We start from the raw sequence: 23,882 nt of genomic DNA, 5'->3' as shown, positions 1-23,882 counted from the left end.
AGCCCATCTATACTGACCTCCATCAGGTTGCAAATTAAAAATTATTTTTTTCTGCATCTAGCTCTGAAAAAATATTTGGGCCTCTAGAAGTGTGTGGGACTTGGTCTATTAGTCCATCTATACTGACCTCCATCAGGTTGCAAATTGAATATAATTTTTTTCTGCATCTAGCTCTGAAAAAATATTTGGGCTTCTAGCAGTGTGTGGGACTTGTTCTATTAGTCCATCTATACTGACCTCCATCAGGTTGCAAATTAAAAATAATTTTTTTCTGCATCTAACTCTGAAAAAATATTTGGGCTTCTAGCAGTGTGTGGGACTTGGTCTATTAGTCCATCTATACAGACCTCCATCTGGTTGCAAATTGAATATAATTTTTTTCTTCATCTAGCTATGAAAAAATATTTGGGCTTCTAGCAGTGTGTGCGACTTGTTCTATTAGTCCATCTATACTGACCTCCATCAGGTTGCAAATTAAAAATAATTTTTTTCTTCATCTAGCTTAGAAAAAATATTTGGGCTTCTAGCAGTGTGTGCGACTTGTTCTATTAGTCCATCTATACTGACCTCCATCAGGTTGCAAATTGAATATAATTTTTTTCTGCATCTAGCTCTGAAAAAATATTTGTGCTTCTAGCAGTGTGTGGGACTTGTTCTATTAGTCCATCTATACTGACCTCCATCAGGTTGCAAATTGAAAATAATTTTTTTCTGCATCTAGCTCTGAAAAAATATTTGGGCTTCTAGCAGTGTGTGGGACTTGGTCTATTAGTCCATCTATACTGACCTCCACCAGGTTGCAAATTGAATATAATTTTTTTCTGCATCTAGCTCTGAAAAAATATTTGGGCTTCTAGCAGTGTGTGCTACTTGCTCTATTAGTCCATCTATACTGACCTCCATCAGGTTGCTTATTAAAAATAATTTTTTTCTTCATCTAGCTCTGAAAAAATATTTGGGCTTCTAGCAGTGTGTGGGACTTGTTCTATTAGTCCATCTATACTGACCTCCATCAGGTTGCAAATTAAAAATAATTTTTTTCTTCATCTAGCTCTGAAAAAATATTTGGGCTTCTAGCAGTGTGTGGGACTTGTTCTATTAGTCCATCTATACTGACCTCCATCAGGTTGCAAATTAAAAATATTTTTTTCTGCATCTAGCTCTGAAAAAATATTTGGGCTTCTAGCAGTGTGTGGGATTTGGTCTTTTAGTCCATCTATACTGACCTCCATCAGGTTGCAAATTCAATATAATTTTTTTCTGCATCTAGCTCTGAAAAAATATTTGGGCTTCTAGCAGTGTGTGGGACTTGGTCTATTAGTCCATCTATACTGACCTCCATCAGGTTGCAAATTAAAAATCATTTTTTTTCTTCATCTAGCTCTGAAAAAATATTTGGGCTTCTAGCAGTGTGTGGGACTTGGTCTGTTAGTCCATCTATACTGACCTCCATCAGGTTGCAAATTAAAAATATTTTTTTTCTGCATCTAGCTCTGAAAAAATATTTGGGCTTCTAGCAGTGTGTGGGACTTGGTCTATTAGTCCATCTATACTGACCTCCATCAGGTTGCAAATTAAAAATCATTTTTTTTCTTCATCTAGCTCTGAAAAAATATTTGGGCATCTAGCAGTGTGTGCGACTTGTTCTTTTAGTCCATCTATACTGACCTCCATCAGGTTGCAAACTGAATATAATTTTTTTCTGCATCTAGCTCTGAAAAAATATTTGGGCTTCTAGCAGTGTGTGGGACTTGGTCTATTAGTCCATCTATACTGACCTCCATCAGTTTGCAAGTTGAATATAATTTTTTTCTGCATTTAGCTCTGAAAAAATATTTGGTCTTCCAGCAGTGTGTGGGACTTGGTCTATTAGTCCATCTTTACTGACCTCCATCAGGTTGCATATTAAAAATATTTTTTTTCTGCATCTAGCTCTGAAAAAATATTTGGGCTTCTAGCAGTGTGTGGGACTTGGTCTATTAGTCCATCTATACTGACCTCCATCAGTTTGCAAATTGAATATAATTTTTTTCTGCATCTAGCTCTGAAAAAATATTTGGGCTTCTAGCAGTGTGTGGGACTTGGTCTATTAGTCCATCTATACTGACCTCCATCAGGTTGCAAATTGAATATAATTTTTTTCTGCATCTAACCCAGCCAATAGTTTTGGCCTAATACCACAGTTTGGCCACTCAGCTCTGCTCGCTTCCCATCCATTGTTTTTTTGTGCAAACAACTCCAGAGTTATGAATTAGTTAACCACCAAAATGAGTGGAAAAAGGCCTGCTGCTGGTGGAAAGGGGAATAGGCGTGTTGGGAAGGGGAGAAAAGGTTGTGTCCGTGGGGTAGTTGTTAATGCAACAGTAACATCTGCAGAAGAAAGACCATCTTCCAGCCAAACTAAAATGTCTACTTCTTTTAGCGGACAATGTGATAAGATCCCTTTCTTATGGCCTCGCCAATCGCTACAAATTCCAGATGAGGCACAAAAACAGCAGGTGCTTCAACGGATATCAAGTGCTCCTTTAAGTGGGCTCTCCTCCACATCAACTTCAACATCACAAATACTCCAGTCCTCAAAGGTGTCACCCCAATTTCACTTGCTTCCTCACAGCCCCCAAATCTCCAGCTGCCCATCTGAGTATGAGGTAGAACAGATGGTTGAGTCTGCACAGCTGTTTACTCATACTATAGCCTGGGAATCAGAGGTCGGCCCCAGCACTTCTGTGAATACAGACGAGGAAATGATCTGCACTGATGCCCAGAATCTTTATGAGTCAGATCCAGGACCAGACGCTGAAGGTTCTGACCATAATGTAGACCCTTATTCCCAAACTGTAACTCCTGTTGGTGGAGACAATGAGGAAGACGATGATGAGACTCAAATACCAGATTGGAGCGACAACTTTAGTTTTTTGTCAGGGCAGGAACAGGTTGGCTCTGAGGACGACGGGTGTGATAACACACAGGGTGATGATGATGAGGTTGGAGATCCCACTTACTGTCAACCCACAGTCAGCCAAGAGATGAGGTCAGCAGAGGAGGTGGAGGAGAATGCTATTGACGACGAGGTCAGTTTGTGCCTTCCTGGACAGAGACGTAGTACTGGAAGCACGTCAACAACTGCATCCTGAAACACAACTCTGCCTCTCACCACAAGTCGTGGTGGCTCTTCAGGTCGCATGGGTGCTAAGCTTTGCATAGCCTGGGCATTTTTTCAGATCGATAAAGATGACCCAACTCGTGTTATCTGTAACATTTGTCAGCAAAAGCTAAGTAGAGGCCAAAAAATACATAGTTTGAGTACTTCATGCATGTACCGGCACATGGATATGAAGCATAAGTTGCAGTGGGAAGCTCAGTGTGCTACAATGCGGCCTAGCAAGCCGGGCCAACCACCGTCTGCCATATCTTGTGCATCCGCGGCCTCTTCATCCTCTGTGACTGGGGGAACAGCAGTCACACCTGTTTTGGGACGCAGACCTGCCACCTCTTTACCCGCAACAGCCAGCGTGATTGGCAGGTCATCATTTTCTTTGGAGGTGGTAACACCAGCTGGTGTTGAGCGCTGTCCGACATCGATAGCACCACCTTTGGATCAAGGCAACCTAACATGTCCGCCTGCATCTTCCTCACAGACCGGCAGTTTGCCGGGGACACCCATATCAGCCCCGTCTAAGCACAATAGCCAGCCCTCGGTTCCTCAGATGTGGACAAGTAAAAGACCATTTCCTCCTAGCCATGAGAAAGCTAAGAGGTTGAATTTCACCATCTGCAAGCTCTTGGCTACAGAAATGCTGCCTTTCCGCCTGGTGGACACAGAGGATTTTCGAGACCTTATGTCCATCGCAGTGCCCCAGTACCAGAAGCCCAGTCGGAACTACTTCTCAAAGAAAGGTGTGCCTGCGCTCCTCCAGTATGTCGCACACAACATCACCGCTTCTTTGAGAAACTCTGTGTGTGACAGGGTGCATTTCACCACAGACACTTGGACGAGTAGGCATGGACAGGGGCGTTACATGTCGCTGACTGGGCACTGGGTAACTATGGTGACAGCAGGACAAGGGGCTGCTGTCCAAGTCTTGCCGTCCCCACGAGTTGTGCGTCAATCCTCTTTATGTCAAAGTTCCTCCACTGCTTCTGCCTCCTCAACCTCCTCTGGGTCCTCCACCTGCACCCAAAGCATGTCTGTTCATGCCACAAGCTTTCTAACTGCGCAGAAGGGATCCTGCACACCTCCTTACTATGCTGGCAGTAGGGCTCAACATCATCAGGCGGTTTTTACTTTGAAATGTCTGGGAAATGTGAGTCACACAGCTGAGGAGTTGTGGTCAGCTCAGGAGAATCAATTTCATGAATGGTTGTCTCCACTGGACCTGAAACCAGGGAAGGCTGTGTGCGACAGTGCTGCAAACCTGGGTGCGGCCCTTCGCCGGGGCAATGTCACACAAGTGCCTTGTATGGCTCACGTGTTGAACCTGGTTGTCCAGCAATTTTTAGCCCACTATCCCGGACTAGATGGCCTTCTGCAGAGGGCACGGTCGCTGTGTGCTCACTTCCGCCGTTCGCATCCCGCAGCTAAGCGACTTACATCTCTACAGAAGTCGTTGGGCCTGCCACTTACCGGCTAAAATGTGATGTGCCTAACCGCTGGAATTCAACTCTGCACATGTTGCAGCGACTGTGGCAGCACTGACAAGCCCTGGTGCAATACGTTCTGACGTATAGCCTGGGCCAACGAGATCCAGAGGTGGGGCAAATCACGCTGGAGGAGTGGTCTCAGATCAGGGACCTATGCACCCTTCTGCACAGTTTTGAAATGGCAACGAAGATGTTTAGCGCTGACCATGCCATTATCAGCATGACTATTCCGGTGATTTACATGCTGGAGCACATGTTAAACAGAATTCGGAGTCAGGTGGTGGCACAAGAGGAGGTGGAGGAAGTAGAGGAGGAGGAGTTGTATGCAGAAGGGCTAACATCTGAAAGGTCCAGACGGTCGGCAGCATCAAGGCGGCAGGCATGTGAGGGTGGGGGAGATGATTTTACCAGGGCGCATGGTAGCAGCCAAACTAGTGAGTAAGGTGCAGGAGCCCAGGAAGAAGTGGAGGACGAACTGATGGAAGACTCATCAGATGAGGGAGACCTTGATCACATTTCTGTTGTGCGAGGTTGGGGGGAGAGGACAGAGGAAGGAAGCATTATTGTTACCTCGCCACCAACACAACAGGGACTTGGTGCTCCTGGATGCGCAAGACACATGAGTGCCTTCTTGCTGCACTACCTGCAACATGACCCTCGAATTGTGAGAATTAGAAATAATCCTGACTACTGGGTTGCCACACTGTTAGATCCCCGGTACAAAAGTAAATTTGCAGAAATTATTCCTGCCATAGAAAGGGATGCACGCATGCAGGAGTATCAGCAGAGACTGTTGCAGAATCTTACATGTGCTTTTCCACAAAACACCATTGGTGCACGTAGTGAATCTCAGAGTTCCAACTTGCCAACCGTGGGACCGTCGAGTGTTCAGCACTCAAACCGTAACAGAAACACAGTATCTGCTGGTAACATCAATTTTGCGGAATCATTTAACCACTTTTTTAGCCCATCCTTTGCAAGGCCACAGGAGACAAGAAGTCTGACACATAGTCAACGCCTAGAGACGATGGTACAGGAGTATCTCCAAGTAAACATTGAAGCCATGACTCTGTCACTGGACCCTTGCTCTTTTTGGGCTTCCAATCTGGATAAATGGCCGGAGCTAGCCACTTACGCCTTGGAGATCTTGTCATGCCACGCAGCCAGCGTTCTGTCTGAACGTGTGTTCAGCGCTGCTGGTGGTGTGCTGACAGATAAGCGCACGCGGCTCTCCACTGATAATGTAGACAGACTCACGTTCATAAAGATGAACAAATCAGGGATCCGAAACGACTTTTCTACCCCTGTGTCATCCTGGGGAGAGTAAAAGCTTGATGATTGGTTAAAATTAAAGATGAGCGGTGTTCGACTAGAACTGTTCGCCAATCTCAAATTTGAGCTGTTTTGGGCGGTGTTCGAGTTGTTCGACGAACCCGAACGATTTGCAAAAAATTCGGCTGTTCGAGGTTATGTTCGATAACTGTTCGTGCACCAAAAGCGTGTCCTGCATGTCTGGCGCTATTTAGAGCACCAATCATGCAGGGATTGTCTGCCACTCACTGTAATGCCACAGCCATGGTGGTTGTGGCATTACAGTGATTGCCCAAATCGATGGGAACAGTGCCAACAGTGAAACATGAAAAGCCGGCAATTCAGCAGCGGCATACACCTGTACCCGACAATTTAGAACCGAAAGAATAGAGAATCACACATAGATTAGATAGATATAAACATGTCAGCCACATATATACGAAGTACAGTGACAGTGCTGCTTACTGTACTTGTCATTTAGCGTAAAGGATTTATCAAAAAAAATAATAGTGTTTTCATGCACCATCTCTTTAAAAAAGCCGGCCGGCAATTCAGCATCTGTACCCGACAATTTATAACAGACAGAATAGAGCTTCACACATAGATTAGATAGATAGAAACATGTCAGTCACATACATATGAAGTACAGTGATAGTGTTGGTTACTGTACTTGTCATTTAGTATTAAAATAAAGGATTTATTATTAAAAAAATTGGCGTGGGGTTCCCCTTAATTTTAGGCTCTAGCGGAGGTTAAGCAGACGGCTGGGGCAGATGTTTGAAGCCTGGGAAGGGGGTAATACCCACGGAGCTTCCCAGGCTACTAATATCAGCCCCCAGCTGAATACATAGCCTTTACTAGCTATTAAAATGGGGGACCCCCCAAAAAAAATGACGTGGGGTCCCCCCTAATTTAATAGCTAGCAAAGGCTAGGCAGACAGCTGGGGGCTGATATTAATAGCCCAGGAAGGGAGCCATGAATATTGGCCCCCTCCCAGGCTAGAAACACCAGCCATCAGCCGCCCCAGAAATGGCGCATCCATAGGATGCGCCAATTCTGGCACTTAGCCTCGCTCTTCCACGCTGCCCTGGTGCGGTGGCAGGGGGTAATAGGGTTGGGGTTGATGTCAGCTTATAATGCCAGCTGACATCAAGCCCAGGTTAGTAATGGAGAGGCGTCTATAAGACACCCCCATTACTAACCCCATAGTCAAAGTTAAAAAAAACACAAACACCCAGAATAAAGTCCTTTAATTGAAATAAAGACACAATCCTTTATTGTTCTAAATTAAACCATACTTACCGTCACGCCCATTCCAGCTGAAGCCAACGATCTCCTGCAATAAAAGAAAAATAATAAAGCAACCTCATCCTTACCTTTCCATGGTTCCCACGACAGCTTCAGCTCTGCTACATCGAGATGACAGGCTGGACCGCAGCAGAACGCTGCGATCCAGCCTCTCATCCCGCAGACACTGAGAAGCGCAGGCTTGCTTGCGCTGCTCAGCGTCTCTCTGTGACGACATCCAGATGAGCCGAGTTCATGTCCAATGAACTCGGCTCACCTCATGCACGTCACTGACAGCGTGGGAAAATTCTCACGCTGAAGCGGTGAGTGCAGGAGAATTCTCCCACGCTGTCAGTGACGTGCATAAGGTGAGCTCATGTCCAATGAACTCAGCTCACCTCCTGCACGTCACTGACAGCGTGGGAGAATTCTCCTGCACTCAGCGCTTCAGCGTGAGAATTCTCCCACGCTGAAGCGCTGAGTGCAGGAGAATTTTCCCACGCTGTCAGTGACGTGCATAAGGTGAGCTCATGTCCAATGAACTCAGCTCACCTCCTGCACGTCACTGACAGCGTGGGAGAATTCTCCTGCACTCAGCGCTTCAGTGTGAGAATTCTCCCACGCTGAAGCGCTGAGTGCAGGAGAATTTTCCCACGCTGTCAGTGACGTGCATGAGGTGAGCCGAGTTCATTGGACATTAACTCGGCTCATCTGGATGTCGTCACAGAGAGACGCTGAGCAGCGCAAGCAAGCCTGCGCTTCTCAGTGTCTGCGGGATGACAGGCTGGATGGCAGCGTTCTGCTGCGGTCCAGCCTGTCATCTCGATGTAGCAGAGCTGAAGCTGTCGTGGGAACCATGGAAAGGTAAGGATGAGGTTGCTTTATTATTTTTCTTTTATTGCAGGAGATCGTTGGCTTCAGCTGGAATGGGCGTGATGGTAAGTATGGTTTAATTTAGAACAATAAAGGATTGTGTCTTTATTTCAATTAAAGGACTTTATTCTGGGTGTTTGTGTTTTTTTAACTTTGACTATGGGGTTAGTAATGGGGGTGTCTTATAGACGCCTCTCCATTACTAACCTGGGCTTGATGTCAGCTGGCATTATAAGCTGACATCAACCCCAACCCTATTACCCCCTGCCACCGCACCAGGGCAGCGTGGAAGAGCGAGGCTAAGTGCCAGAATTGGCGCATCCTATGAATGCGCCATTTCTGGGGCGGCTGACGGCTGGTGTTTCTAGCCTGGGAGGGGGCCAATATTCATGGCTCCCTTCCTGGGCTATTAATATCAGCCCCCAGCTGTCTGCCTAGCCTTTGCTAGCTATTAAATTAGGGGGGACCCCACGTCATTTTTTTTGGGGGGTCCCCCATTTTAATAGCTAGTAAAGGCTATGTATTCAGCTGGGGGCTGATATTAGTAGCCTGGGAAGCTCCGTGGGTATTACCCCCTTCCCAGGCTTCAAACATCTGCCCCAGCCGTCTGCTTAACCTCCGCTAGAGCCTAAAATTAAGGGGAACCCCACGCCAATTTTTTTAATAATAAATCCTTTATTTTAATACTAAATGACAAGTACAGTAACCAACACTATCACTGTACTTCATATATATGTGACTGACATGTTTCTATCTATCTAATCTATGTGTGATGCTCTATTCTGTCTGTTATAAATTGTCGGGTACCGCTGCTGAATTGCCGGCCGGCTTTTTTAAAGAGACAGTGCATGAAAACACTATTATTTTTTTAAATAAATCCTTTACACTAAATGACAAGTACAGTAAGCAACACTATCATTGTACTTATTATATATGTGACTGACATGTTTCTATCTATCTAATCTATGTGTGAAGCTCTATTCTTTCTGTTCTAAATTGTCGGGTACCGCTGCTGAATTGACGGCCGGCTTTTTTAAAGAGACGGTGCATGAAAACACTAATATTTTTTTTAATAAATCCTTTACACTAAATGACAAGTGCAGTAACCAACACTGTCACTGTGCTTCTTATATGTGTGACTGACATGTTTCTATCTATCTAATCTATGTGTGATGCCCTATTCCTTCTTGTCTAAATTGTCGGGTACCGGTGTATGCCGCTGCTGAATTTGCCGGCCGGCTTTTTTAAAGAGAGTGTCTTCTGAGCAGTTTGTCAGCTTTTGGACACCTTTGCAGGTGTTTTCTATGTGTTTCTATGTGTTTTTGTTTGCCTGCCATTGGTTTTAACGGTGTTCGACGGTGTTCTAAGGTGTTCGACGAACAGTTCGACGAACAGTTCCTCGAACATCCCGGTGTTCGACGAACCGAACCGAACCCGAACACTACGGGGGTGGCTCAACACTAGTTAAAATCACCTCACCAACCATTTTAAGCTTTCAAATTACTAATCATGTTTATCTGTATTTTGGCTGGAAAATTATTAGGGCTTTGTAGCAGTGTGCAGTACTGATTCTATTAGGCCATCTATACTAAGCTCCACCAGATTTAAAATTACTAATCATGTTTATCTGTATCTTGGCTGGAAAATAATTTGGGCTTTGTACCAGTGTGCAGTACTGATTCTATTAGGCCATCTATACTAAGCTCCACCAGATTTAAAATTACTAATCATGTTTATCTGTATCTTGGCTGGAAAATAATTTTGGGGCTAAAAGATGCGCAAGACGCATAAGTGCCTTCTTGCTGCACTACCTGCAACATGACCCTCAGATTGTCAGAATTCGAAGTAATCCTGACTACTGGGTTGCCACACTCTTAGATCCCCCACACTCTTCGATCAACCTTTTCATTTTAATAAAGACCAAAAAAATGGTCATTTTTGAAATTATAAGCATTAGCAGGTTATTAGAAACTGAAATCAAACAGTTTTCAACTCAAAACTTTATTCTAGGTGATGTTACATTTGCACATAGGACCCCTTGTTCGAAAGGAGCTTCTGAACTCTCTCGTCCATTGAATTTGTCAGGTTTTGGATGGTTTCTGCTTCAATTGTTTTGCATGAGGACAGAATACCCTCCCAGAGCTGTTGCTTAGATTTGAACTGCCTCCCGCCATCATAGACACTCCTTTTGATGATGCTCCAGAGGTTCTGAATGGGGTAGAGGTCAGGGGAGCATGGGGGTCACACCATAAGTTTGTCCCCTTTTATGCCCATATCAGCCAGAGATGCAGATGTGTTATGTGCAGCATGAGACGGTGCATTATCATGCATAAAAATGATCTTGCTGTGGAATACACGGTTCTTCTTCTTGAACCATGGCAGGAAGTGCTGTTTGAGAAACTCCACATACATTATGGAGTTCATCTTTACCCCTTCAGGGATCCTAAAGGGGCCAGCAATCTCTCTCCCCATGATTCCAGCCCAAAACATCACTCCACCTCCTCCTTTTTGGCGCTGTAGCCGTGTTTGCGTGGGGTGTCCATCAACCAGCCATCCTCTACTCCATCCATCTGGACCATCGAGCGTTGCACGGCACTCATCCGTGAACAAAACATTTTTGAAATCAGTCTTCATGTAATGTTTGGCCCACTGGAGCCGTTTCTGCTTGTGTGAAGTGGATAGAGGAGGTCGACAGGATGGCGTACGCACAGCTGCAAACCTCTGAAGGACCCTGCATTAGGTTTTTCGGGGGACGTTGGAGGCACGAGCAGCTTCAAAAACTTGTCTGCTACTATGACAAGGTTTTTTTTCCACTGCTCTTTTAACCTGACGTAATTACCTGTAGGAAAGAGTCCTCAATTTGCCCTTATCAGCACGCACATGTGTGTACTGTGAATCAGCTACATACTTCTTGATTGCCAAGACTCTTCATCCTGATCATCGCACAATGTTGATTGTAGTCATGCCTTGACCTAAACACTCCACAATTTGTTGCTTCTCAACAGCCGACACATCCTTTTTCTTTCCCATTTTGGCAGAAAATGTAGGCTGCTTAATAATGTGGGACAGCGTTCTTAAGTAGTCTTGCCTTTCATTGGACACACCTGCCAAACTAATTAGCACGGGTGTCTGCAATTGCTTACAGTGATATAAAGAGCCCTGACACACATCACCATCAATGAGTTTAACTGACAAACAAACAAATTCTTCCCTTATCACTCCTAAACACTTTTTGCATAATAATTTGGAACACAGTGTACATGTGCTTTTCCACAAAACACCATTGGTTCACGTAGTGAATCTTACAGTTCTAACTTGCCAACCGTGGTCTGTATGGAGTTGTTCAATAAAGGGCCCAAAATTAAGATAACCTAGACGGGAGAGGTCTCTATGAATAGGAATTCCTAAGTATTTGATACCCTGTGAGGGCCAGGCATAGGGAAAGTTGGACTGGATGGAATCCTGTATGGATTTTGGGAGGGAGACATCGAGGGCCTCAGACTTCGATGCATTGATTTTAAAATTTGACCATGTAACAAAGTGATCTATTTCAGCCATAACAGCAGGGATGGATATACTGTATGTGATTGAGTGATATATACTAGTACATCATCAGCAAATAGAGAGCACTTGTACTCGGTGCCTCCCACCTCAATCCACCTAATATTGGGGTTATGGCGAATTGATGAAAGCAGGTGCTCCTTCACTAGGATGTATAAGAGAGGGGACAGAGGACATCCCTGCCTTGTCCTATTGGTGATTGTGAAAGGTGATGAAAATGTTCTGACGCGCCCCCTGGGCCTTGGGACACCCAGAGCCGGACCCTTTTTGGTGGATGCTGGTGGTTGTAGTCTCCGTGGCGTCGACCCGGTTCCGTGGCTCAGGGCGGTCAAACCAGTGGCGGAACTATTTATGTGGTTTTGATGTTTAAACGTCCGACTACGCCACCCGTGGATTGTGGTCAGAGTGAACCACCGCTGCAGGGCAGACCGCTGAGGCTGGTGTTGTGGGTGCAGCAGAGCGTAGCATAACTACCCACGGGAGGAGTATAGCCTCAGGGCAGTGTATGTGGAGGATGGGGGTGATGGTGCAGGGCAGCAGCAGTAACGACACGGAGTCAGTGATGCTGTCCAGGGCCTTTAATCACAGTTCTTATTATCCAGCCCACTTCTGCAGGTAACGGCTTCCCACATAATACTGTGCTTACCAGGTGAGGGGCTCAGACAACTCCCAGATAACTTTGGAGCGCTTCACAGGACCCCCTTTGTGTGTCCTTTGTCTGGCCTTTCTTACCAACTCTTCTGTCCGGCTGCCTCGGGCCTCCTCTTGGTAAACTTGGCGCCAGTTTCCCTGACCCTATGTGGTGCCTTCCTAGCGGGTGTAGTGAGGGGCTGCGCCACATAAAATGTCACAGCCTCCGGTTTCTAGCTGAGGGTTTTTTCCCGCCTCCACTAGTTTCGGGGACCGGTCTCCCCCTTTGGCCTGACCCCTCCAAGCAGGTGGATTCGGGCGTGCGGTGGCGACTCGCCCGTCCGCACCCCTGGGATCCCTTCGTTCCTCGTTCTTGGAGCCTTCTCCGCTCCTCTTCCTTCCTTCTCCCTCTTCCAGGCCTGGGCCTCTGTTACTAGGCCCGCCTCCGGAGCAGAGCTCATGCAGAGCCCCTCCTCCCTGTCACTTCTGCTCAGACTTCTCTGCACTAAACTAAGATGGTGCCCACCTTTTATACTTCCTTCTCAATGCACCCAGGAACTGCTTCCTCCCTGCTCCTGCACTACAGGGTTCCCCTTCCTCAGTGTTCCCTCCCCCCACTCCAGCCAGGGACAGGGACTGTCGTGCCCATCTCAGAGGCATATTGGTCGCCCTGCCCCTCGCCAATGTGGTGTAATGCATGCAGGTGTCGGGGTCATGATCCACACTCCATCCTTACCTGAGAGTGAGATATCACACCTCTGGGTGAGGTGCAATACCTCTGTAGCAACCAAGCCCTCGGGGTGCTACAGTTCCATTTATCTTCAGCCTAGGTTACGTATTGCGATACAGGGCCGTGATTTTGGCTATAAAAGGGTCCCCTAGACCCCTACCCCAAGCTTTTTAAGAGAATCATATATGGCGTGCCAGGAGACTCTGTGGAATGCTTTCTCAGCATCCAACGAGAGTATCTAATTACAAATTTTTAACTGCATCTAGCCCAGGAAATACTTTGTGCCTAGTAGCAGTGTCTGCTAGTCAGCGGATTATCCCAGCTGTTAAGCAAGCTACACCACCTGTAGTTTGGACACTTAATTTTTTCAAAGGAAATGCTTCGGGACCACGGGATACTCAGTGAAGAGCATCAGGAGGCACCCCAAGGCACATTTTCTATGTGTTTGTATGTGTTTTTGTTTGCCTGCCATTGGTTTTAACGGTGTTCGAAGGTGTTCGACGAACCGAACTCGAACACTACGGGGGTGGCTCAACACTACTGCTCACACAACCTCTCCAACATATGTAACGTTGAATTCCACCTGGTGGGTAGGTCACATATGATGCGATGTTCCGGAAGACGTAATTGGCGCAGCAGAGCTGCAATGCGCGATATTGCGTTGCTGGAACTCTGCAAGTGAGCGCACTTTATGCGGACCTTGTGAAGCAGTGCATCAAGATCCGGATAGTCCCTCAAAAAACTCTGCACGACCAAGTTGAGCACATGTGCCAGACATGGGATGTGAGTGAGGTTGCCTAGGCCCTGAACTGCCACCAGATTTCGGCCATTGTCACACACTACCATGCCTGGCTGGAGATTCGCTGGCACAAGCCACACGTCGCTCTGGTGCTTGATGGCATTCCAGAGCTCCTGCGCTGTGTGGCTTCGATTCCCCAAAGAAATTAATTTTAATACGGCCTGTTGACGTTTGGCCACGGCTGTGCTCATATCGGTCATCATAACAGGTAACCGTTCATGGGTCGATGTGGAGGTAGACCGTGACGGCTCCTGCAGCGCTGATTCAGAGGAACTGGAGTATGAGGATGAGTCAATGTGTACAGACTGGATTCCTGCAATCCTTGGAGTTGGCAGAACATGTACAGCGCCACTCTCAAGATCTGTACCCGGCTCCACAACATTTACCCAATGGGCAGTGAGGGTAAGGTATCGTCCCTGTCCATGCTTACTGGTCCACGCATCGGTGGTCAGGTGGACCTTGCTACTGATGGCGTTTTGTAGCGCGTGTTTAATTTTTCCCTCCACATGCTGTTGCAGGGCAGGGACGGCTGGCCTGCTGAAATAAAAGCGGCTGGGCACGTTGTATTGTGGGACTGCCAATGCCATAAAGTTACGAAAGGTGTCAGTCTCCACCAGCCTGAATGATAGCGTTTCAATGGCCAGTAGTTTAGCAATGCCAGCATTCAGAGCCTGTGCTCGGGGGTTGTTTGCCGAGTATGGGTGCCTTTTCTCCCATGCCTGTGCTAACGATGGCGGTAGACTGGCCTGGGAGTGTGAGGATGACAGGGAAAGTGGTGCTGTGGGTGGAATTACACTGTGTCTCTGTACAACAGTGCCAGAGATACTTCCATGGCGATCCTGGGAGGAAGCCGAACCAGCTGTGTGTGAGCTGGAAGAAGAGGCTACAACACGAGCTGAAGAGGTGGTAGGTGGCGCTGTAGGTTGGCCTAGGTCTTCAGTGTGTTTTTGTAACTCCACCACTTGCTTGGTCCGCACATGTTTCCACATATTTGTGGTATTGAGGTTGCTGACACTTTTCCCTCTTTTCACCTTCTGATTACACAGCTTGCATTTGACAAAGCAAATGTCATCTGCAACTGTGTCAAAAAAGGACCAGGCACAGCAAGTCTTGCGAGCGCCCGCTTTGGATTTTGGAAGAGCCATGCTCCTAATGGGTGCCGAAGTGGAGGCTACAGGCAACCAAGTCTACCCCTTCCCTTTCCCTCCTTTTTGGGCCGTTCGGGCAATCTCTTCATCAAAGCTGCTCCCACCACCTTCCTGTCCCTCACGCCATGATGGGTCAAGGACCTCATCATCTACACCACCCTCTTCAAACAACTGCTTCTCCTGGGTAGTCTCGACAGCACAGTACGCACCAGAAATTGGCACCTGAGTCTCATCATCAGATGCATACTGAGGTATGCTGCTGACCATAGGCACTGGCCCACCCGCCTCTTCAGATTCAGAGAGACAAAACGGTTGCGCATCACTGCATACTACCTCTTCTTCAAATTCTCGAATTCTGCTTGGCTGGCCCCCTCTTTCCAAGCCAAGAGATTCAGAGAACAGAAGTAGAGATGGCTCCTGTCCAGGGCTCTCTGACTGCCTGGGCAATTTGGCAGGTGGTGAAGAGACAGATGGGTGCTCTTCAGTGCTCAGGACCTGAGAGGATCTGGAACTAATTGAAGTCAATGCGTTAGCTGCCATCCATCCGACAACTAGACTTTAATATGAGCTAATGTGGCCTACAAAACTGTAAAGTGGAGTGTTTGGTGAACTTTATTTAGGTTTTTTTGTCACAAAAAGACACTGGATGTGCCCAAAGATGTAATACCGATAGTATCACAAACTTTTTGTAGCTATTACAATGTAGGAAGGTAACCTACAATGCAATAGATGAGGCTACAAAAAATTGGCTAATACTAATCTGGCTGGGGCTGCAGGGCACAATGCTGCAGAAAGGCTCCTCTAATTACTCCTATATAGTGTGTTTGGACACACTGAGTGCACTACAACCAGACGTGGCTGAAGCACACACTACAGGGTGAGCTGCACTCACACACACAGACCTTGCAGACAGCGATGAACAGCACAGAGAACTGTGCACTAGCGCTGCAAGGCACAGCGATTTATAAAGTAGCTTGGGTAAAGCAGAATAGACCAAAAACTGTCCCTCAGAACAACAGCGTCCTATCCCTAACTGAATTCACAGCAGAGTGAGCTGAAAATGGCGGCGGCGGCTTTTATATTGCATCATGACATCATTTCAGCAGCCAATCACAGTCATGCCATTAGTTAAGATGCCTACATGCCTAACAGGATGTGCCCACACTTCTTAGGATCCTCATTGGCTGAATAAAATGAAACTGGCTCATTGCATTATGGGAACTTCCGATTCCGGTATACGATATTGCAAAAGTATCGGAATTAAGTATTGGAATTCAGAAACCGCGAATATCGGCCGATACCCAATATTTCAGTATCGGAATGCTCAACACTAATAATGATCCTAAACACAGGACAAAATCCACAATAGACATCAAAAGCGCAAGCTGAAAGTTTTACAATGGCCCTCACAGTCCCCTCATCATTGAAAATCTGTGGCTAGACCTCAAAATAGCAGTGCATGCAAGACGACCCAGGAATCTCACAGAACTGGAAGAATTTTCCAAGGAAGACTGGATGAAAATCCCTCAAACAAAAATTGAAAGACTCTTGTCTGGCTATAAAAAGCGTTTACATGCTGTGGCACTTACAAAAAGGGGACGGTACTAGGTACTAACCATGCAAGGTGCTCAAACTTTTGCATCGGCCCATTTTCCTTTTTGTAATTTTTAAAGTGAAAACAAAATGAGAATATATATATTTTTTCTTAAAATTCAAAGGAAATGTGTCATCTTTAACTTTAGGCCTTTCAGCGATTATTTAATCTTTAACTTGCTTAACTGTTCACAATAACAGTAATTTTGACCACTGTCACTGTAGATAGATAGTCAATAGATAGATAGATAAATAGATAGATCGATAGATAGATAGCTAGATCAGCAAGCACAGAACAAGCCCAGTGCTCTTCTGCAGAAAGAAAGCGTCGGGCAGGATTTGGCAGCATATGAAGAACTTGGAGGATCATGAAGTTGAAGAGTAGAACCCATATAATTTTCTATATTGGGTTGTTCATTTAAATAACATTTTCTTACAAATGACAGGTAGACTTTAAGTCAATGGAAGTAGACATTTTGGACTACCACCAATCAATGTGCTAAGGCATATAATTGAAAAGTCTTTTGTTAAGAAACTTGCAGGTATTTGTCCTAATCAATTTATTATCAATCAACTTTTATACAATTTTTTATAAATTAACATAATGATGTGGCCGACAATGATGACTATAAAAATTTTCATGTCTCTGGTTTAGTCTTAGCCACAATATTGCATTAGGAGGAGTTGAATGAAGCAGCAGGTTGTGCATTCCTTCTGGCACTGAAGGTACCAAGGTAGCTGACCAATAGGCCACTTTATCCAGTTATGGGGTCACAATTACCCCATTGGTGGAATCCTAGCACTGAGAAGATGACTTTTCTACACTATGAGAAACAGATTATCCTCATCAAATTGTTCATTATATGTTACACCAGGCCTACCTGTCCGCCTCCATTATCCCATAGTAGAACATCAGTCTTAATTGCGAAGATCCCATTGCGAGAAGTAGTGGTGTCATAGCTACCGACTTTCACCTGTTGTATGGCTCCTTCCAGCCCTGGCTGCCAGTTCACAATGTCGTAGATTGCAGGAGGATCACCATTCTCATCAAAGTAAAATTTTTTCCCGTTACTGAACATCACCTGCACCTTCTTCATATAATATAGGAGCTAGGAGGAGACAGCATAGATTTTTGCTTTGAACTCAAATCTCTCATTTATTTTTAATTTGTATTGTTTAATTATTGTTAAAAAATTTCCTTTCAATTACAATGTAAACCTCGTTATCATTTTAATGCTAATTTTTTGTCAATTTGCTCCCATTTACTGCTAATTATTTTTTGCCACCTTTAATTGCAAAGTAAACTTTATCATTGTGCTGACAAAACTGTAGGTAGATAAATAAAAATTCATATTAGATTACTATAAAGAATGGAGCTAAAGATTACCTGCCATGGCATAAATTTCCGAATGTCAGCACAGTTTTTATTATGAAATGGACCTTCTCCATATTCGCAAGTCTGAAGATCCTTTAAAGCTTTACCAAAGATATGCACGGCGGTGTATACATTGTACGTGGCCCTGAGGTTGGAGACATCATTGTAGCTACTTTGGACACTTGTTAGACTTTCTGTCCCTAAACATCGTCTCCTTTTTGCTCCATTTTCCATATTTAAAAATGTACAGTTGAAAACTTCCTCCCAGAATAACTTTACCCAGGGTTCTTGTAAATTAGAGAAAGAATGGATTGTTTGTAGGAAGTGTTTAAATCCTGGAATCTTCCCACTGTAGAGGGCAAGACCAATGGTGCCCAAAAAAACTGGAGCAAATCTTTCCATTGAGAATAAAGGAGATGCTGACCAACCTTCACTGGCAACAAATATTTTCTCTCTTATATTTTGTCTTAACATCTCTTCTGCAACCGGTATGAAGTCAAGTTCAGTGGAGAAGACAATGACTACCTTCACGGAGGACTCCTGAATAATTTTCACGATATGTTGAGCATTTCGGTCGGCTCGGCTTACCAGAATATATTCAGTGAATGCTACACAAGCTCCAGCCTTCACTATCTCTTGCTTCACCAGTTGTATCCCTTGATGACCATAGTCGTTCTCCACAGCTACCAGTCCCACCCAGGTCCAACCAAAATACAATACCAGTTTGGCAAGGCCTTGGGACTGAAATGCATCACTGGGTACGGTTCTGAAGAAGGAGGGGAACTTGGTCCTATCACTCAGAAGATGACTTGTTGAGTAATGGCTGATCTGAATGCAAGAAAACAAAATTTTGGTTGAAATGGAAATAAGTCCTAAAACCACACTATTGACTATTAGTTTGATGTTACTATGACGGTCTACTGTGTTAACTATTCACAGCAGCTGGTGTTTGGGACATATTCACAAGAACACATTTCTTTAAGTTCCAACATACCATAATAACCTACCTGAAATCACATTACTGGAGATGTAAAAATATGTTTTGGGTATGACAAATAGTGCGATGCTACTATGACAGTCTACTGGTTTCATTGGATTTGTTAATTAGTGTTGGGGAGTGATCCACAAAACAAAAAACACATTTATTCAAGTTCCAGGACACCATAATAATCTGCCTGTTTTACAAGTGCATCTCATTAAATTAGAATATCATCAAAAAGTTAATTTATTTCAGTTCTTCAATAAAAAAAGTGAAGCTCATATATTATACAGAGTCATTACACACAGAGGGATCTATTATATAGAGTCTTTGCAGAGTGATCTATTTCAAGTGTTTATTTCTGTTAATGTTGATGATTATGGCTTACAGCTAATGAAAACACAAAAGTCATTATCTCAGTTAATTAAAATAATTAACTAAAAACACCTGCAAAGGCTTCCTAAGCGTTTAAAAAGGTCCCTTAGTCTGTTTCAGTAGGTTCCACAATCAAGGGGAAGACTGCTGACTTGACAGATGTCCAGAAGGCAGTCATTGACACACTCCACAAGGTCCCAGAGTTCCAATTTTCATTTGGAAATCAAGGTCCCAAAGTCTGGAGGAAGAGTGGAGAGGCCACAATCCAAGCTGCTTGAGGTCTAGTGTGAAGTTTCCACAATCAGTGATGGTTTGGGGAGCCATGTCATCTGCTGGTGTAGGTCCACTGTGTTTTATCAAGACCAAAGTCAGCGCAGCCGTCTACCAGGAAATTTTAGAGCACTTCATGCTTCCCTCTGCCGACAAGCTTTTTGGAGATAGAAATGTCATTCTCCAGCAGGACTTGGCATCTGTCCACACTGTCAAAAGTACCAATACCTGGTTTACGCACAACAGTATCACTGTGCTTGATTGGCAGCAAACTCACCTGAGCTTAACCCCATAGAGAATCTATTATAGAGAATCTATGGGGTATTGTCAAGAGGAAGATGAGAGACACCAGACCCAACAATGCAGACGAGCTGAAGGCTGCTATCATAGCCACCTGGGCTTCCATAACACCTCAACAGGGCCACAGGCTGATCCCTCCATGCCACATTGCCGCATTGATGCAGTAATTGATGCCAAAGGAGCCCGACTAAGTATTGAGGGCATTTACTGAACAGACATTTCAGTAGGACAACATTTCGTATTTTAAAAACATTTTTCAAGCTGTTGTTATAAAGTTTTCTAATTTACTGAGATAAAGCCATAATCATCAACATTAACAGAAATAAACACTTGAAATAGATCACTCTGTTTGTAATGACTCTATAGAATATATGAGTGTCACTTTTTATAATGAAGAACTGAAATATATTAACTTTTTGATGATATTCTAATTTTGTGAGAAGCACCTGTATATACAGTTACAGACCGTAGGATGCTCAATTGACTAAGACACCAAAGCTGCTCATAAACATTAAATGATGTTGGTCATTTAACTAGAAGCTTTTCCTCCCGATTCTACCATCTACAGTACATATATGTTTATCTCAACATGTGTTTAGCTGCAATTACGCTCACATTGACCTATCTCTTGAAAAAGGAAGGGTGGGTCATGTTGAAATCTAAGATGCTAATTTTTTTTTCCAGGGAGAATTATAAGACCAAATGCACTTTGCATAGTTGGCCAGTTCTGCTGAAATCGGACAACTTTTATCAAGTGTCTGTGAGAACCTGCATATTTTACCTAGGGGAGCTAATATTGCAAACATAAAGTATCTCGTAGAAGTAGACATGGTTATACATGCAGCCAATATTTCAGTAACAAGACATGGGAGATAGTACCAACCATGACAAGGGAAAAGGTACTGACCTGTGGATACCTAAAGAGGCCCAGAAGATGAGCCAGTAGAAGTGAATTTGAAGATACTGCTGCTCCTATGACCCCACTGAGAGGGATATCCAATAGACAGCGGTAGTTGGGGATGACTGTTCTCCATCTTGTGAGAACTTGTAAGGCTCCTTCTAAGTCATAATGAAGGACATTACAGGTATCGTAGACTTGGTAGCCCAGCGTTAAGTTGGGCAGAAAACTGGTATTATTATTAATCTCTTGAATAGCAAATTTTAGAGCCTGGATCTGCTGATAACTCTCAAGATGAAACCTGTAGGATATGATATAAAAAATACAAGAAGAGCTAAAAAGAGACATAAAACATACTATAGCAAAGAAGTGACATCGCTTATAAAATGGTATTCTTTCCTTGTGTATGAGTGATAAATGAGAGATTGGTTGATGATGGACAAGACAGAATTATAGGGTTTCAGAGATAGCAATTATACATGTGCTCTGATACCTAAAAGGGCTTTAAAGGTTCATCAAAAATGCCACATAAAAAATATTTTTTAAACTACATATATAAAATAATAGGGCCATGCAGTGCTAATATACAACCCTTATACAAGGCTCAAATAATATGACCATATGGTGATCTGGTGGTGCTGTATTACGTATCAATAGGCAAAGAAGACAGCTACACTAAATAACACTGGAATACAATACCCAAATATTAGTCTCCTATGGTGTCCTCAAAATACTGCATACAACCCCCATAATACTGCCATATAGATCAGAGCAGGAGACAAAATTGAGTGGCTGTAACTTACACCTCTGACATGCACAATACCGAATGATCTATTGAAATACATGCAATATGCTGGCAATACTGTTATACCGTGTATTGTCATACATGCACAATCTTGGTACTGTTTGTGGTTCATTATACTGTACTGTATTGGCATTGTTGGTATTATTGCAATATTCAGTCACTATTGTCATAGACACTTATCCTGCTGCCATACATGCACTATGCTGGTGCTATAGTTACACTTGGACTACACTGGTACTGCCATACAGGCACTGTGCTGGTAATATTGTTCTATATCTACTATGTTAGTACTAATAACATACTGGTATGAATTGGTTATATGCACATTGCTATACATGTGCTATACCGGTATTATCATGCATGCGCTAAATTAGTATTCTTATCATACATTGACTACATTGGCACTGCTGTTCCACATACTACTCTGAATTTTAAAGTGCTGAATAATATGTAATATATTATGTTGCAAAGCCTGGAAGGCTAAGGTTATATCCTAGCACTGCGGGTCTTGATTACATGCACCTGATTAGCATTGACTATGAACCAGGAAATGTGTTCACCATGTGTCAGTCTGCTGTGGGTTGAGCAGAGGAGAATGAGTTGAAGCTGGTGAGTGACCAGCCAAAATGTGAGCTATATCTTAGAATCTCTTTGAATGGAGATTGCACGGGTCAGCTTGGAAAGATGAGCAGTCTGTGTTTTGGAACTACAGAGTAAAGTGTGAAAGATGTAGCCTGTTCAGTGTGAGCTGTGCATGAAGTTGAATACTTCTATTTGGCGCTGGAAGCTTCTGGAGCTCAGGCTGAAGGGGATACTGACACTGGTAGGACCGTAACTCTGTGTATAAAGTTTGCTCCCAGAGAAAGGACTGTAATCTGTTGGGGTGAGCCCGTACTGCCATATATGTGCCTGCTGAATAAACTGTTTATTTGCTGCTGTACCTTTGTGCCTAGAAGAGGAGAGGCTGCTTTCATTTTGAATTCCTTGGAGTTTTATGAAAGCAATAAAACTGCACATGTTTGGACCAAACCGCATTGTCTGTGTGAACGCTAATTAATGCTTAACTGTGAACGTGAATCCCTACAATTGGTGCTGTTTAAATAAAGAATATTATTAGTATAGTGATTTTGTTATACATTTACTCTACTTGTGCTATAATCATACATGCAACACACCGGGGCTATTCATAAATGTGCACTTTACTTTTACTTTTGTACTACTGTTATATGTGCATTGCAGCACTACTGGTACTATTGTCACTAATGTCCAAGTGTTATTACACATGTATATAATTACTGTGCTGGTACAGTTGTCAGATACCTTGTATTTTACACGAGGCTTTTACCAAAACAGAAATGTTGATCTTTTAATGTGACGTAACTTTTGTGTGCTATGTGTTATCTATGGATTTACATAAGACTTCAGGTAAAACAATGACATTATTCAGTATCACAATAAATCCTCCCGATGAATCTCCAATACAAGCGCAAGCTCAATGCAGCTACACTAGTATACATTTTTCTATAATTTTTCACTTCGCTTTTAATATTCTTGATCTATACTAATGGAGAGCAACATGCTCATAACCGACTAGTAATATTTTGTCTTCCCCACAGTGATACTTACATGGTACACATGGTCTTCGAAGGTGTCTTTTCAAAAGAAACTTTCTGATAAATTCTGTCCAGATGAAGCGGTATAAGAACCCCTATCATAATGTCTCCCTGTTGGCTTATCCCGTCCAGTTCTGAGGTCGACATCAGTTTGCATCCACTTCTATCCAACGTGGAACAGGCAAGTGGAATTCGATAGAATAGGACAAGGGCCCAAAACACTTTCCAGGTTGTCTCCATCTTCAGCTGTAAATAGTGATACACTTAAAATAAAAATTGCGATGTTGAGGCATCATCTGTGGAGTCCTAGAAAGAAAGAATGTTGATGATGGTATCGGACAATGCAGTCAATAGAAAGTCTATCTTAAATCTCGGAGGAGAACATCACTTCTTAGGGTTTCTGTTCTTTCATTTTATTGAGCGTAGAGTCTAAGCAGCTGAACCTCCAACAAATCAAAACTTCTGCATGTTTTCATGACATTTTAATATTTTTCAAAAATGTTATTCACACATCTATTTTTTTACATGAAGGCATTCTAAGTTCATATGTTCTGTTAGGTTCCATGGACATCATTAAGTGGGTTCATCTAAATGGCTTCATCTAACACAACAATGTCCGGTGGTTGTGACTTAACTCTATGCTGTCTGTCAGATGTGCCAGGAGCTAGATCAGCAACGGTCTATTTGATCACA

General features: G+C 43.9%; 1 protein-coding gene across 1 annotated transcript in view; it reads right to left on the bottom strand.

Annotated features, from left to right (window-relative positions):
• The window catches only part of LOC141167412 (extracellular calcium-sensing receptor-like), a 37,754-nt gene extending 14,463 nt beyond the window's left edge, over nucleotides 1-23,291 (bottom strand). Inside the window, exons 1-4 of the mRNA XM_073654818.1 lie at nucleotides 23,203-23,291; nucleotides 20,781-21,072; nucleotides 17,962-18,777; nucleotides 17,456-17,683 (exon numbers count right to left, since the gene is read on the bottom strand). Coding sequence (XP_073510919.1) covers nucleotides 17,456-17,683; nucleotides 17,962-18,777; nucleotides 20,781-21,072; nucleotides 23,203-23,291 — 1,425 coding nt within the window. The remainder of the gene's footprint in view (nucleotides 1-17,455; nucleotides 17,684-17,961; nucleotides 18,778-20,780; nucleotides 21,073-23,202) is intronic.
• Nucleotides 23,292-23,882: the final 591 nt, after the last annotated feature.

Source organism: Phyllobates terribilis, unplaced genomic scaffold (genome assembly GCF_046119375.1).
Source record: "Phyllobates terribilis strain yellow unplaced genomic scaffold, ASM4611937v1 Scaffold_11__3_contigs__length_659146591, whole genome shotgun sequence".
Taxonomy (NCBI): Eukaryota; Metazoa; Chordata; class Amphibia; order Anura; family Dendrobatidae; genus Phyllobates; species Phyllobates terribilis.
Note: the sequence above shows the minus strand (reverse complement) of the source record. Positions and strands in the feature narration are given on the sequence as shown.